Source organism: Cetorhinus maximus, chromosome 24 (genome assembly GCF_964194155.1).
Source record: "Cetorhinus maximus chromosome 24, sCetMax3.hap1.1, whole genome shotgun sequence".
In the NCBI taxonomy this organism is placed as follows: domain Eukaryota; kingdom Metazoa; phylum Chordata; class Chondrichthyes; order Lamniformes; family Cetorhinidae; genus Cetorhinus; species Cetorhinus maximus.
Genome location: NC_135902.1, coordinates 33,333,982 through 33,348,687, shown reverse-complemented (window position 1 = coordinate 33,348,687; position 14,706 = coordinate 33,333,982). Strand labels below are relative to the sequence as shown.

At 45.1% G+C, this 14,706-nt stretch overlaps 1 protein-coding gene across 4 annotated transcripts in view; it reads right to left on the bottom strand.

Moving 5' to 3' along the window:
- ccdc57 (coiled-coil domain containing 57) overlaps window positions 1-14,706 on the bottom strand; it is a 184,594-nt gene that overhangs the window by 23,697 nt on the left and 146,191 nt on the right. For all 4 annotated transcript variants that reach the window (XM_078570969.1, XM_078570970.1, XM_078570972.1 and 1 more), the window contains 4 exons: window positions 14,363-14,591; window positions 14,004-14,128; window positions 13,490-13,621; window positions 9,264-9,516 (listed from right to left, as the gene is read on the bottom strand). In XM_078570969.1, coding sequence (XP_078427095.1) covers window positions 9,264-9,516; window positions 13,490-13,621; window positions 14,004-14,128; window positions 14,363-14,591 — 739 coding nt within the window. The remainder of the gene's footprint in view (window positions 1-9,263; window positions 9,517-13,489; window positions 13,622-14,003; window positions 14,129-14,362; window positions 14,592-14,706) is intronic.

Sequence of the window (14,706 nt, the reverse complement as noted above, 5' to 3'; positions counted from 1 at the left end):
GAAATCCATATAAACGACATCAACTGCACTACCCTCATCTACATACCTGGTCACCTCAAAAAATTCAATCAAATTTGTTAGGCATGACCTCCCTCTGACAAAGCCATGCTGACTATCCCTGATCAAACCTTGCCTCTCCAAGTGGAGATAGATTCTCTCCTTCAGAATTTTCTCCAATAGTTTCCCTACCACTGATGTGAGACTCACTGGCCTGTAGTTCCCTGGCTTATCTCTACAACCCTTCTTAAATAGCGGAACCACATTAGCTGTTCTCCAGTCCTCTGGCACCTCCCCCGTTGCCTGAGAAGAATTAAAAATTTGGGTCAGAGCCTCTGCAATCTCCTCCCTTGCCTCCCTCAGCAAGTCTGGGACACAAATCATCCAGACCTGGAGATTTGTCCACTTTTAAGTCTGCCAACACCTCCAATACCTTGTCACTCCCTATATCAATTTGCTCAAGAACCTCGCAGTCTCTCTCCCCGAGTTCCATACCTTCATCCTCATTCTATTGTGTGAAGACGGATGTGAAGTATTCGTTCAACACTTAGCGATGTCCTCTGGCTCCACCCATAGATTGCCTCCTTGCTCCCTAATGGGCCCTACTCTTTCCCTGGTTATCCTCGTCCCATTGATATACTTATAGAATATCTTGGGATTTTCCCTACTTCTACCAGCCAGAGCTTTCTCATATCCCCTCTTTGCTCTCCTAATTGCTTTCTTAAGCTCCACCCTGCACTTTCTGTACTCCACTAATGCCTCCGCTGATTTGCTTCCCTTGTACCTGCTAAAACCTCTCTTTTCCTTCTCATTGTATCCTGAATATCTCTGGTCATCCATGATTCTCTGGGCTTGATACTCCTTCCCATCACCCTAGAGGGAACATGTTGAGCCTGAACCCTCCCCATTTCCTTTTTGAACGCCTTCCCACTGCTCTTCTGTAGATTTCCCCACAAGTAGCTGTTCCCAGTCTACCTTGGCCAGATCCTGCCTTATTGTACTAAAATCCGCTCTCCCCTCTGGCTTGTAGAAGAAGACCTCAGGCTTGTAGAACAAATAATATTGCCTTGTTGAACAGAAAAGCTCAATCTGCTATTTAACATCTGACCAGCAGGCCACACAGAAGGAGCTCTCGCCCAGGTTGGATACCTGGCCCCATCTACCTTGCTTCTGCTGGAAGTTCTCTACCAACACCTCAAGATTGATTCATCTCTGCATGCATATCTCATCTTGTGAAGTTCACACCACTGGAAAAGTGGATTCTACGACATCGTTTTTTAGATGCAACCTCCGTGGAGGAATACCTCATTGGATTTTGATTCTGGACTCTGGAACTCACATGAACCAATATTTATTTTCTCTGTGGTCTCTGTACTGGAAAACCTTCTTTTCTCCATCTCTCTCTTTACTGTCTGAGTCTGGAGGCGACGTTATGACCTTCCCTTTGCATTTTGAATGTGTGCAATAAAGTAACCCTTTTTAGTTCATCCTATCTCGAGTTTACTGTGGGGTTATTAATAGAAAATTGGATCACACAAAAACCGAGGGTTTGGGAAATACACTGCTGCTTCTAAAGAGGGAAACAAATCAAAACACATTTCTGTTTATGGATGGGTGGCGAGAGGAGAAATTAGTGCTGTTTAAATTAACTCCCCTCCTGTCTGTAAAAGAAATTGGGAGCTCAAATCCAGAATAACCCATTTGAATTTGACCAGAGTCCAAGCTTAAGACATGAGCCAAATCTGATATAAAAGTGTCAATTGGAAGCCGAAAGGAAAAACCCGGTGGCAGGAACAAATTTTAAAACATAAGTAACTTACCATAGCAAATTTCTTTTCCCTAACACTAACAAAGTGGCAACTTTGATGTCCGGATGTGGGTCAAGCAAGGAGTGACATGGTGAAACAACATTGAAACAGCACTGAAAGCTGTAGCTAGGGAGGTACAGTTAAAGTTACCCTGTAAAGTGAAGTGAACTGATCCAGTTGTTGGTAGAACATTTGGATTTCACATACCTAACAGAAACAGGTAGATGAAGATCCCAGCCATGACTTTGAATCTCCTCCCCTAGCCAAATTCAAGCTGGAAAAGCTCAGAATGCAGATAGAATTTCAGGAAAGGGAAAGAGAGAGAGAAAGGGAAAGAGAAAGAGGGAACAGGATAGGGAACAAGAATTCCAGCTCTGAAAATTGGAAATGGAGCTAGCAGCACAAAGGGAGAGACAGACCAGACAGCTGGAAGCTGCAAGGGAAAATCTTTCTCTATCTAATAGCAACCCCTTTCTTCCTAATCCAGAACTGAGGCCCTCAAATATGCTAGACTAATTCCCAATTTTGAAGAGAGTGATGTGGAGTCACTTTTTGCCACTTTTGAGAAAGTAGCAAGTCAGTTAAAATGGCCATTGGATATCTGGGCCTTTTTAATTCAAGGGTAGCTGTCAGGGAGAGTCCAAGAGATCTACTCCATGCTGCTTCCTGGTGTGCCCATGAATTATGAGTAAACCAAGCTGCCATCCGAAGTACCAACAAGTTAATCCCAGAGGCATATCGCCAGCAATTTTGGAATGCTCATAAGAAGCCCACACAAACCTACATTGAGTTCAAACAGCTGAAGCAAATCGCGTTTGACCGATGGGCAAGGTCCTTAAGAGTCCCACGCACCTATGAAGGATTGCGCGAGTTGATATTGTTGGAGGAATTAAAAAATTGCTTACCCTCCAACTTATGGATGCACTTAGAGGAGCAGAGAATTCTCGCAACCAGGGTTGCAGCAGTCATGGCAGACAGGTGCGATCTGACCCACAGGCATGGAAACTCAGGCAGACCCTTTCCAAACCATTCTCATGCACATTGGAAAGATAAACAGGGTGACCTAGATTGGAGTGGCCTCCCCCACTATCCAGAAAAGAAAACACAAAGGACGGTGCAAGAAGCCCTCCTGTAGCCCAAAAGAACCCCCAGGGACCGGTGTGTCCCCATTGTAATAAAATGGGCCATTCCAGACACGAGGGCTGAAAATTGCGAGGAAAGCCTATAAGTCTAACAGGGCTCCACATGAGTAGTCCTCTGAAGGACGTCCCAATGGGTCGTGTGGTAGAGTAGGTAGACAAACTCCCAGAGAGCTTCCAGAGTTTTGTCCTTTCAGGAACAGTGTCCCCTTACCCATCCCAAAACGTGAGCAAGTCTGTTGCATTCCTTCGGGAAGCAGGAGCCACTCATAATGGTGGGGGAAACATAAATCGACCTCACCCCCTCTTCCCTCCCTCAACCCCAATTCCTCCCTAAGGCCAAAGCTCAATGGAGTGGGAGGAGGATCTGTGTTTGCACCCCTCCATAGGGTCCACCAAGAGTGTGATCCTGTTTCAAGCCTTGTCATGGTAGGAATTGTCCCTGAACTACCAGTAGCAGGAATCGATTTCTCCCTTGGAAACGATTTGGAAAGCAGCAAAGTGTTAGCCAGCAGAAATCTGCAGGAGTGCAGAAGGCTGGGGAATGTTCAGAGGCCCAAAAGGGTGAAATAAAACCCATAACCATTGAGCAAGAGCTGCTTGAATGTAACAAGGCCAAAGCCAGGCCAGTAAAGTTAAAATATAATGACAGAATATCCCAGGATTAAACAGGGACCAGGGAAGTTCCAAAGCAGGGAAAGAGATAGTGAGGGAGATGCCCAACATAGTCGAAGAGCCTGAAGGAAGGCAAGTTATTAAACCAGGACCAGAAAAGGTTAAGCAATTGCCAGAAGTGTGGCTGACAGAAATCTTCTTTTCAAATTTAAATAGGGACCCAGGGAGTCCCCAACCAGGTGAGCAGGTAGAGACAGATGCCTCCCCCAGCTGAAAAGCAACAAGGGAGGATAGCTGGCGCTGCACCACCACTTGAGAACAGTGGTATTCCAGGTGACATGGAACGAGTTAGGAGAGCGCCCATTCCCAATCTAAAGGAACTGACTAAGAAGCCATTGATTGGTCTAGCCGAAAGCTTTATGGCAAATTTAAATGGGAACTACGGAAGTTCCCAAATCCACCCATAAAGAGTGAGGGTTATGCCTCACTTAGTTGAAAGGCCACTGGGAAATACAGCAAGAGCTGACCATCCACTAGAAGGCAGTAGTATTCCAAAAGACATGGAGCCTACTACTTAACTGATCAGCAGAGAGACTCCAACGAGGCCACACTGAAGGAGCTCTGGCCCAGGTTGGACACCTGGCTCCATCTACCTTGCTTCTGCTGGAAGATCTGTAACATCACCTTCAACATCACCCTGCCGGAAATGTGAATTCTACAACATTGGTTTTCACTCCGCCAACCTCCGTGAAGGAATACCTCACTGCATTTTGATTCTGGATTCTGGAACTCAAGTGCACCAATATTTATTTTTTCTCTGTGGTCTCTGTACTGTAAAACCTTTTCTCTATCCCTCTCTTTACTGTTTCAGTGTAATGGGGATGTTACGACCTTCCTTTCGCATTTTGAATGTGTGCAAAAAATAACCCTTTTTAGTTCATCCTATCTTGAATTTGCTGTGGCTATCAATAGAAAATTGGATCACACAAAAGCCAAGGGGTTGGGAAATATGTCACTGCTTATAAAGAGAGAAACGAATTAAAACATCTTCCTGTTTATGAACGGATGGTGAGAGGAGAAATGAGTGCTGTTTAAATTAACTCCCCTCCTGTCCATAACAGGCGCCTTTACTATGAGGTCATTAATCAATCCTGCCTCATTGCACATTACCAGATCTAGAGTAGCCTGCTCTCTGGTTGGCTTTAAAATGAGCTGCTGTAAGAAACTGTCCCAACAACACTCTTTGAACTCATCTTCCAAGGTACCTTTGCCAATCTGATTCAGCCAATCTATATGTGGATTAAAATCACCCATGATTATTTCTGTACATTTCTCACAAGCACTCATTATTTCTTCCTGTATGTTCATCCTACTGCGTGCTTATTGTTAGGAGGCCTATAACCTACTCCCACAAGTAACTTCTTACCTTCACTATTTCTTAACTCTACCCAAACTGATTCTACATCTTGATCTTTAGAGCTGAGGTCTTCTCTCTCTGTTGTGCTGTCATCCTTAATTAACAGGGCTACCCTATGACCTTTTCCTAGCATGCTGTCCTTCTGAAATGACATGTACCCTTCAATATACAGGTCCCAGCCTCTGTCACCTTGCAGCCAGGTCTCTGTAATGGCTATCAGATCAAGCGTATTTATTTCTATTTGAGCTGCCAATTCATTCGTTTTGTTATGTGCTATGTGCATTCAGATGCAGAGCCTTTAGTTCTGTCCTATCACTATTTTCACAATCTCCGGCTTTATCTGCTGGCGCACTCTTATGTCTTCCCTCTTTAATTTATCACATATTCCCCCATGTGATCCCTTGCCCCCACTATATAGTTTAAAGCCCTCTCTACTGCTCAAGTTATACGACTCGCCACAACACTAGTTCCAGCATGGTTCGGGTGAAGACCATGCCAATAATACAGCTCTCACTTTCCCCAGTACTGATGCCAGTGCCCCATGAATTGAAACCCATTTCTCCCATGCCAATCTTTGAACGGTCGTTGACAGGGCCCTCGACCGTGTCCGGCCCATATCCCACGCATCCTCCCTCACGCCTTCTCCTCCTTCCCAGAAACATGATAGGGTCCCCCTTGTCCTCACTTATCACCCCACCAGCCTCCGCATTCAAAGGATCATCCTCCGCCATTTCCGCCAACTCCAGCATGATGCCACCACCAAACACATCTTCCCTTCACCCCCCTGATGGCATTCCGTAGGGATCGTTCCCTCCGGGACACCCTGGTCCACTCCTCCATCACCCCCTACTCCTCAACCCCCACCTATGGCACCTCCCCATGCCCACGCAGAAGATGCAACACCTGCCCCTTCACTTCCTCTCTCCTCACCGTCCAAGGGCCCAAACACTCCTTTCAAGTGAAGCAGCATTTCACTTGCATTTCCCCTAACTTAGTCTACTGCATTCGTTGCTCCCAATGCGGTCTCCTCTACATTGGAGAGACCAAACGCAAACTGGGCGACCGCTTTGCAGAACACCTGCGGTCTGTCCGCAAGAAAGACCCAAACCTCCCTGTCGCTTGCCATTTTAACACTCCACCCTGTTCTCTTGCCCACATGTCTGTCCTTGGCTTGTTGCATTGTTCCAGTGAAGCCCAACGCAAACTGGAGGAACAGCACCTCATCTTCCGACTAGGCACTTTACAGCCTTCTGGGCTGAATATTGAATTCAACAACTTTAGATCTTAAACTCCCCCTCCCCCCATCCCCACCCCGTTTCTTCCCCCTCCCTTTTTTTTCAATAATTCATATAGATTCTTCTTTTCCCACCTATTTCCATTATTTTTAAATCTAAAACTTTGTTAGTCTTTCCACCCCATCCCCACTAGAGCTGCACCTTGAGTGTCCTGTCTTCCATTCTTAATCAGCACTTTTCTTAGACAATATCACCACCTTCAACATCTCTTTGATCCTTTTGTCTGTGACATCTTTTGATTATCTGCTCCTATCACTGCTTGTTTATCTCCACAATCACCACACCCTCAACTTCTCTCTCCCCCCGCCCCCCCACCTTAAACCAGCTTATATTTCACCTTTCTCCTAACTATGCTTCAGTTCTGCCGAAGGGTCATGAAGACTCGAAACGTTAACTGATTTCTTCTCCACCGATGCTGCCAGACCTGCTGAGTTTTTCCAGGTAATTCTGTTTTTGTTTTGAACCACACGTTTAACTCTCTAATCTTATTTACCCTACACCAATTTGCTCATGGCTCAGATAATAATCCAGAGATTATTATTTTTGAGGTTCGGCTTTTTAATTTAGTGCCTAACTGCTCATACTCCCTAAGCAGAACTTCTTTCCTAGTACTACCCCTGTTGTTTTACCTTCGTGGACCATGACAACTGGATCATCCCCCTCCCGCTGCAAGTTCCTCTCCAGACCAGAGCAGATGTCCCCAACTCTGGCACCCCAGCAGGCAACACAGCCTTCTGGACTCTCACTCTTGGATGCAGGTCAATAAGGTAGTAAAGCATAGGAACACCAGGACAAGCAATGAAACCTGCAAGACTGGCATCAAGGATATGCACAAGGGTGATTAGATGACTTTTGCTTAGAATGTTAGTTGGTTTGTTGGATAAAGTTGGTTTGAAACGGTTGTCTTTTGGTGGCTTTTATTTCAGCAGTGTAGCCAAAGGACATGGAATTGGGCAGTACAAGGGGGATTTGGGTTGTGTTCGGTGCAATCATAGTCAGATGAGGCGATCATGGATAGCATGGTTAGAAAGGGGTGCGTTGGTTGCTTCTTCCCTTCCTCCTGCTCCTGTTCCTGAGCTGCTCACCATATCCCTGGTGGCAAATGTTGTGCCCTCATGATGGCTAGGTTGTAGAGCATACAGCAGATCACGATGACTTGGGACACATACTCCAGTGAGTACTGCAAGATTCCTCCAAATCAATCCAGGCAGTAGAACCATTGCTTAGGCACCCAATAGTCTGCTCTATGATGATTCGTGTGATAACATGGCTCACATGATATGCTGACCATGTGTGTTTGGGTTGCACACCAGAATCAATAGCAAGGTGATAAGGGAATAGCCCTCATCATCATCCAGCAGGCACCCTCTGATTTGACTTGGTGGCTCATATACTGAGGGAATGGAGGACTTGCTCAGAATAAATGTAAAACTGCTGCTAAGACAGTGAGTACCCACCAGCATGATGTGTCAAACGTAGTTGCATAGTAGCTGTACATTCAGCAAGTGGAACCCTGTGCAGGTGCAGTACATCTCAGCAGTTAGATACAGCACCCACAAAACCACGTGCATAAAGTCGATAACATCCTGCATAGGGGGAAGCCCATTATCCTGGCAAAGCCCCTGCATGTTCCACCTGCTTCTCTCTGATCAAACAAACACAATGAACAATGTTCTCTTGATGTAAAGAGCATCAGTCTGTGCTCCATCTCCCTCTCATGCTGCAGGCTAGGGGGCTGGGAGGCCGGCTACGCTCCCTTGTTGCTTTTCAGCTGGGGGAGGCATCTCACTCCGTATATGCTCATCTGGTTGGGTCTCCCTGGGTCCCTATTTAAATTTAAAAAGAAGGTTTCTGCCAGACTGGGAGCAAGTTGTCTGACCAGACACTTGGGGCTGAATTTTGCCCTTGATGGGTGGGTGGGCCCGACCGACTCGGTGGTGGGCAGGCAGCCGATCGCCGCCGCCAAAACGGGCCCCGCCGCCATTTTACATGGGCGGGCCAATTAAGCGCTATGCACTTCCTGGGCGGGCGGTGGGGGGTGGAATTCCCCAACTGTGAGAGTGCGCTTTTTTGTGCATGCGGTGAAAGAGCGCACATCTCCCTGAGGCTAAGTGCTGCCTCAGGGAGACCGCTGAAAGGCTGTGAAACATTAAAAATAGAAAAATTTAAAAAATCATTAACATGTCCCCCTCATGTGAAAATGTCACACGAGATGGGACATGTTAATGAAGTACACAAAAACTTTATTGAACCTTTTTAATTCCGATATCAAACCTCATCCCGCCACTGGATGAGGTTTGATAAAAAATCATTTACCCGCCTGCCCGTTGGGCCCGTGCGCCGAGCCAAAGTTCGCACGGCCCCTCAAAATCCTCGTCGATTGGTGACTTAATGGCCTTAACAAGGCCTTTAATTAATGGCAGTTGCGCGTCGCGCTGCATAGCACGCCCGCCGACCTAAACATCGCGATGCCGCGTGCTGACGTCGGGACGCACGCGCGACATTTAAGCGCTGACGTGCGGGCTCCGCCACCCGCACGCCAGCCAGAAGATTCAGCTCTTGAAGTCAGGACCAAGGCCTTCTCCATGTCCAGCATCACACCCTGTAAGCCTCACCAACTTTAGCAACTCTGGCAATTACCAAGCACTTTTACAAAACGCAAACATAAACAGTAGAAATTAATCAGCAACTAACTGGAGAGAAGTGCAAATTCACAGTGAGAATATAAGATCAGACATGGAGAAAGATGTAGAGGAAGAGACAGGTTCAGACAGAGCGGAAGAGAAAGTTAAGAAACACAGGAAGCTATGTCACTTAGGAGGGCACAAATGACCATATAGCACTTTATATTATAAGTACTCCATCTTATGCTGACATTAAGTTTTTAATATAAAAATATCTACTAAAATAACCTTTGCCCTGCACCATTTTCACTATTGAACAAATGAATTAAACTAATGCTTTGCACTTATCCTCATTCCCCCCACATTACCTGGCTCACTGTTGTTCTGTGGAGTAAATATGGAAGGACTGGATCCTCCCTCTAACATCTGCCAGATATCTTGAATAGAACTGTCAGCTCCATAGGATGACATCAGTAGTTCGGATTGAGTGGATGGACCATGCATCATTGGTTGTGACTGGCTGGGTTCTGGTACAAGCAGATGTGATTGGCTAGTTTTGGAGACCACACTTTCCTTTGTTTTGCCATTCACAGTATTTCCTGTTGGTGGGACAGTTGGGCTCTGAAAGTCAAAACAGAAAAAACACAGACCTTGCAAATTCAGTTGAAAAATTGACTACGCCTTTCATTTTCAGTCATTTATATATTTTGTCAACTCTCCCACCCGCGGAAGAAGTTGACATACTGCTGGAATATAATTCTACCAGCACCAAGAACCTTGCCCAAATGGCTATTATTTGCATCATCCTTCACAATGAGTTTCGACAGGGTAATTGACCACTGGAATAATAACAGCCAAGCCAAACCTTATCCCCATCATATGCCCACAGCTGTGTATTTCCAGCAGGAATCCATGAATAGTAATCAGGAATGGGAATGATTGACTCTTATCCTTCCAAAGTCCCTAACTCAGGAACGAGGAGGCTAACTGTATAACTCTTACACTAACTAAAGATAAGCTAACTTAGCACAGACTAGGGACTGGACATGATACTTTCCTGGTCTGTATAGCTCAGCTACTTTTTGGATAAACTCAGTGAACCAAACAACCCTTTTAAACATGCCTTTCCTATACTGATGAAGAGTCATTCGGACTCGAAACGTTAACTGTGTTCCTCTCCGCAGATGCTGTCAGACCTGCTGAGTTTTTCCAGCTATTTTCTGTTTTTGTTTCAGATTTCCAGCATCCGCAGTATTTTGCTTTTACCTTTCCTATACAGTTTGGCTTTCAGACGATGCAGTAGGAATATCCTTTCTCCCATGCAGCCACTTGCCAAGGTGCAGGATGCTGGCTCCAACTACAAAACCCAATATCGTTTGTATATTAAGAACTGCTTCTAATACCCATTAAATTGCAATTTTTTCTTTTGCTCTACCAATTTCCCCCCTTTCTTCGTCTTCTTCTCTTGAAGGCCAACTCCTTATTGGGTTGCAGCTCCACGAGTGCTGGCTGCCATTCCCATTTCATTAAACTGACCATCCTTTATGCATGAGCCCAGATATTGGAAGACTATTCAACCATGGGGGTAATCGCAGTTGAGCTCAATCTTCTCCTCACCCAATGTCCACGGTTGATTTCCACGCCTGAACCAAGCTGACACTGATACCAAATGCAGTCTTCCTAGATCAGCTGAAAATGAGAATCTATCTGGGGCTTTCCTGATTTGTTTTGGGGGGGGGGGGGGGTGCGGTGGGGGAGCATGTAAAAAAAAAATACAGCACAGAAGGCGGTCATTCCATATTGTGCAGTGATTTACACTTCAGATTTTGTGTGTTGTCATTTTACAGATCAGCAAAATGAAAGCAAACAGAAGAATAATCATAATTTTTTCCACCAACGCAAGTTGCTGTTTAGCAGAGTTAGGATGGCAAGATTCCTGAAGAAGATCAGCCATGGATTTCCTCACCTGGCAAAACTCTGGGCTCGAATATCCAGAAAGTACAAAGTAAAATTCTAACATGACCCTGAAGGATAACTTTTCACCTTCACATTCGCAGTGGGGAAGCCTGCTCACTAACTGTGCACATTGAGAATTCTGGTGCATGCTAAGCACAATCTTCTAACAACTGATTCAAATGGTCAATCACATATGTTACCACTCAAACTTCCAAAAAAACAAAGCCTACCAGTGGGTGAGGCACCCCACAGAAAACAAACTGTCAGAAAAAGATGCCTTTGCTCTTTGCAGAATACAGGGACCGCTGTATGCAGGGTAGGCACACGGTATCTGCTGCCCTTGGCGAGCTTTCAGCCTGGTGCCGCCCCCACCCCACAATGAACTTTCCAAAATGGATACAGTAAAATGGTCCCACTCTCACACAACCGCTAAAAATTGTCAAGTTCATGGGTAGTTATCAGTGGCCTGCTCTCAGCCCTCGCTCCGGTCTCAGCCTCCCCAAGTCCCCTTTGCTTCTACAGCACCACGTTCCCTCAGCACCGCTTAGATTTGGGCGCTCTGCTCCTTACGAGACTTCAACCCACATCGCGAGATCGTCACCTGGAGGGGGCAAGGAAGAGAAAGCAACTGGAAGCAATCGGATGGCCAGCGAGCACGTGCACGCAGAGGGAAATGGTTGGGAGGCTGCGAGCATGTTTCGTGGATGGCGGGGGGGCTGGTGGGCGGGGCTTGGAAAGAGTTGTCCCTGATGTTGCCTGCTAGAAAATTCCAGAGGGATAGAGGGGGAGTGAAAAGGGACTGTATTGAAACTGCATAGTGCCCTGCCCCCAGGCACTTGGTTAAATTGCTCACACTAATAATCAAGTCGTATTGATAGCATTTTAAAAATTTCAAGAGTCGGAATTCAGTTTTTTTTTACCGCAGTGCTGGCGTGCTGTAGGTGGTGCCCACACCACCCCCCCCAAATCTTGCTGCCCTGTGTGACCGCCTAATTCTCCTTGCGTTTGCGCCAGCCCTGACTGGAATTTCAAAAACTGAGCTCTGCTGGAACGAGCTTGATATTCGATGCCACCTATTGGCTAAGATGGTATCAACATCCCAGAAATGTGAAACAATAAGTAATATCACAAAATACATACCGATGAGGAAGGTGAACTTAACGCATCCATCCAAACAAAACTACAGTTTATTAAATTATTTGATGATTTTCATCTGCACTAACTCATAAGAAAATCCATTCCATTCGTTGACTGTTCTGTGTGTGCAGAATTACGATACAAGTCAGTCCTAAATCTTACCTATTATTATAGTTTGAACCCGTGCGCCATGATTTTTATGTTGAAGTGACAACAGAAGAAGAGAAGTGAGTAGCTGGCTATTCTTTATTTGTTTATGTAGTAAGTTTCACCATCTAATAGATAGAAGAACGGCAGGGCAGCTCCGACTTCTGGTGCGCACATCCTGTTCCGTGTGGTAATTCCAGGACATTTCCTGTGTCCTGGATAATCATATATGCAGGGAATGTCATCAACTGCAGCAGCTCAAGGTCTGGGTTTCGGAACTTGAGCAGCAGCTAGCATCACTTTGAGAGCTTTGTGGATAGCTTGTTTATAGATATGGCCACCCTACCACTTAAGAGTATGCAGGGAGAGAGGGAATGGGTGATCACTTAGGAAGTCAAGAAGAAACAGACAGGTAGTGCAGGAGTCCCCCGAGTGCAACCAGTATTCAGCTCTGAATACTGATGAAATTGGTGGTCCATCTGGGAGCGCAGACAGAGCCAAGTCCATGGCACAACAGCTGGTTCAGCTGTACAGGGAGTACAAAGAAGATTGGAAGAGCAATAGTGATAGGAGATTTGATAGTTGGGGGAACAGACAGGAGTTTCTGCAGCTGCAGATGGTATGTGGTCTCCCTGGTACCAGGTTCAAGGATATCACTGAATGGCTGCAGAGCACGCTGAAGGGAAAGAGTGAACAGCTGGCAGTTGTAAATTACATCAGTACCAATGACATAGCTTGAAAGAGGAATGTGGTCTTGCACTCAGAATATAGGGAGCTGGTAGGAGATTAGCAAGCAGGACCTCAAAAATTGTAATCTCCAGTTTACCACCAGCACCTCGCGCAAGTGAGAATAGGAATTGGAGGACAGAGCAGGTGAATGTGTGCGGCTAGAGAGATGGTGCAGGAGGGACAGCTTTAGATTCTTGAGACATTGGGATCACTTCTGGGGGAGATAAGATCTGTACGGCCGGACAGGTTACACCTAAACAGATCTGGGATCAATTTCCCTGCAGGTCAATTTTCTAGTGCTAGTGCGGAGGATTTAAACCAACTCAAATCAAAACAGTTACAGAACAGCTTTCCCTAATGCCTGCAAATACTTATTTTTTAACAAGATACTTCCTCTGGGTCACAGGAATCCATATTTCAGGTTTTCCGAAGTACAGTGATAAATAATGGCAGTTTTGTACTGGAACTACTGCACTGACTGGCTAAAAAGATCACTTCTGTATCAGTTACAATTTGAGGACATTGGTTAACCTACATTCTGCACCATATCTTCTGTTAAATCAAATTCTTGAAATGATTACTCAATTGGTAAAAATACTTTCATTTTAGTTCTCCAGCACCTTACCGAATTCCTGATTTGTGCTCTTGTTCCAATGTTCTTACTTAGGACATTCTGGCCATTTTCACTCTCCGATGAATTCTGCTGCACTGTGATGGGAACTTGTTTGAAGTGTTTCAGCTGTGCATATTGCAGCTCCTAAAATCACACAACACTTCTCTGAAGTTAAGAGTCAATAAATAAACACAGCTGTGAACTGATGATGGGGATAACTAAATACTAAACTAAATACAAACGGCAACCAGAATCTAGATATTACTCTAGAAGGGAGGAGCAAAGTTTCTCAGCAAATTGCACCTGTGAATAGCACTGCACAATTGTCAAAGTAATCATGGGAGCTGTGGGTGACCAAGGGATCTAAAGGATAGGAAAAAACTACCATAAAAAAGGGCAAAGGAAAAAAGAAAAGGAAATTTTTAAAAAGAGCATTTTTATGAAAAAGCATGAGGTGGACTAATAGAGAGGAACTTTATTTCAGTCAGGAGTTGAGAAATATTACAAACACTGAGAACATCATCACCTGTGTGGTGAGTTGGTACTGTAAGCGCTCCAAAGCAGACAGACGATTCTGTGCTTCTTGTGCTAGCTCTTTGGGAGACTGAGCAGGTAGATCTGAATGGCCTACAGTAACAGAGGGCTGGAAAACTATAAGAGAAAAAAAGGCATAGTTAATGATTACAGACAACAGCATCTGCAAGATAATGTAAACATGATCATAAGATTTAAATGGCAGTGAAGTGCAGAAAATGATATATCACTGTAACTGGAACTGAGCATGGACTTGATATTCTTCTGTAATGACAGAATTTATTACTTACAATTCTACACATTACAATTTTCTAAACCTAAAAACAAGAAGTGATGTAACTGGTGATGTACCATCTAATTTAGATCCAACCAGTTCTGCACGGAGTCGGTTTCCCATCTCAATCAATTGCTGTTTGTCACGGGATAGCTGACTGATGTAGCGAGCTGCCTGCTTTAGTTTGGCTTGCAAAACTGACACAGTTGAGCTTTGCTGTTTCGAGGGGCTGTTAACTAATTGTGAGCGAACCAATTGCTGTCGTAGTTGGAGAATTTCTCCCTGAAGCTCTTTGACAAGTTCACTCTGAAGTAGAAGAGGGACAAATGAATAATCACCAATTTATTCCAAAATACTATAATAAGCATTTGATGAGATGAAAACAACAAAAACATGTGCGTAGGTTTGACATTTTTTTTCT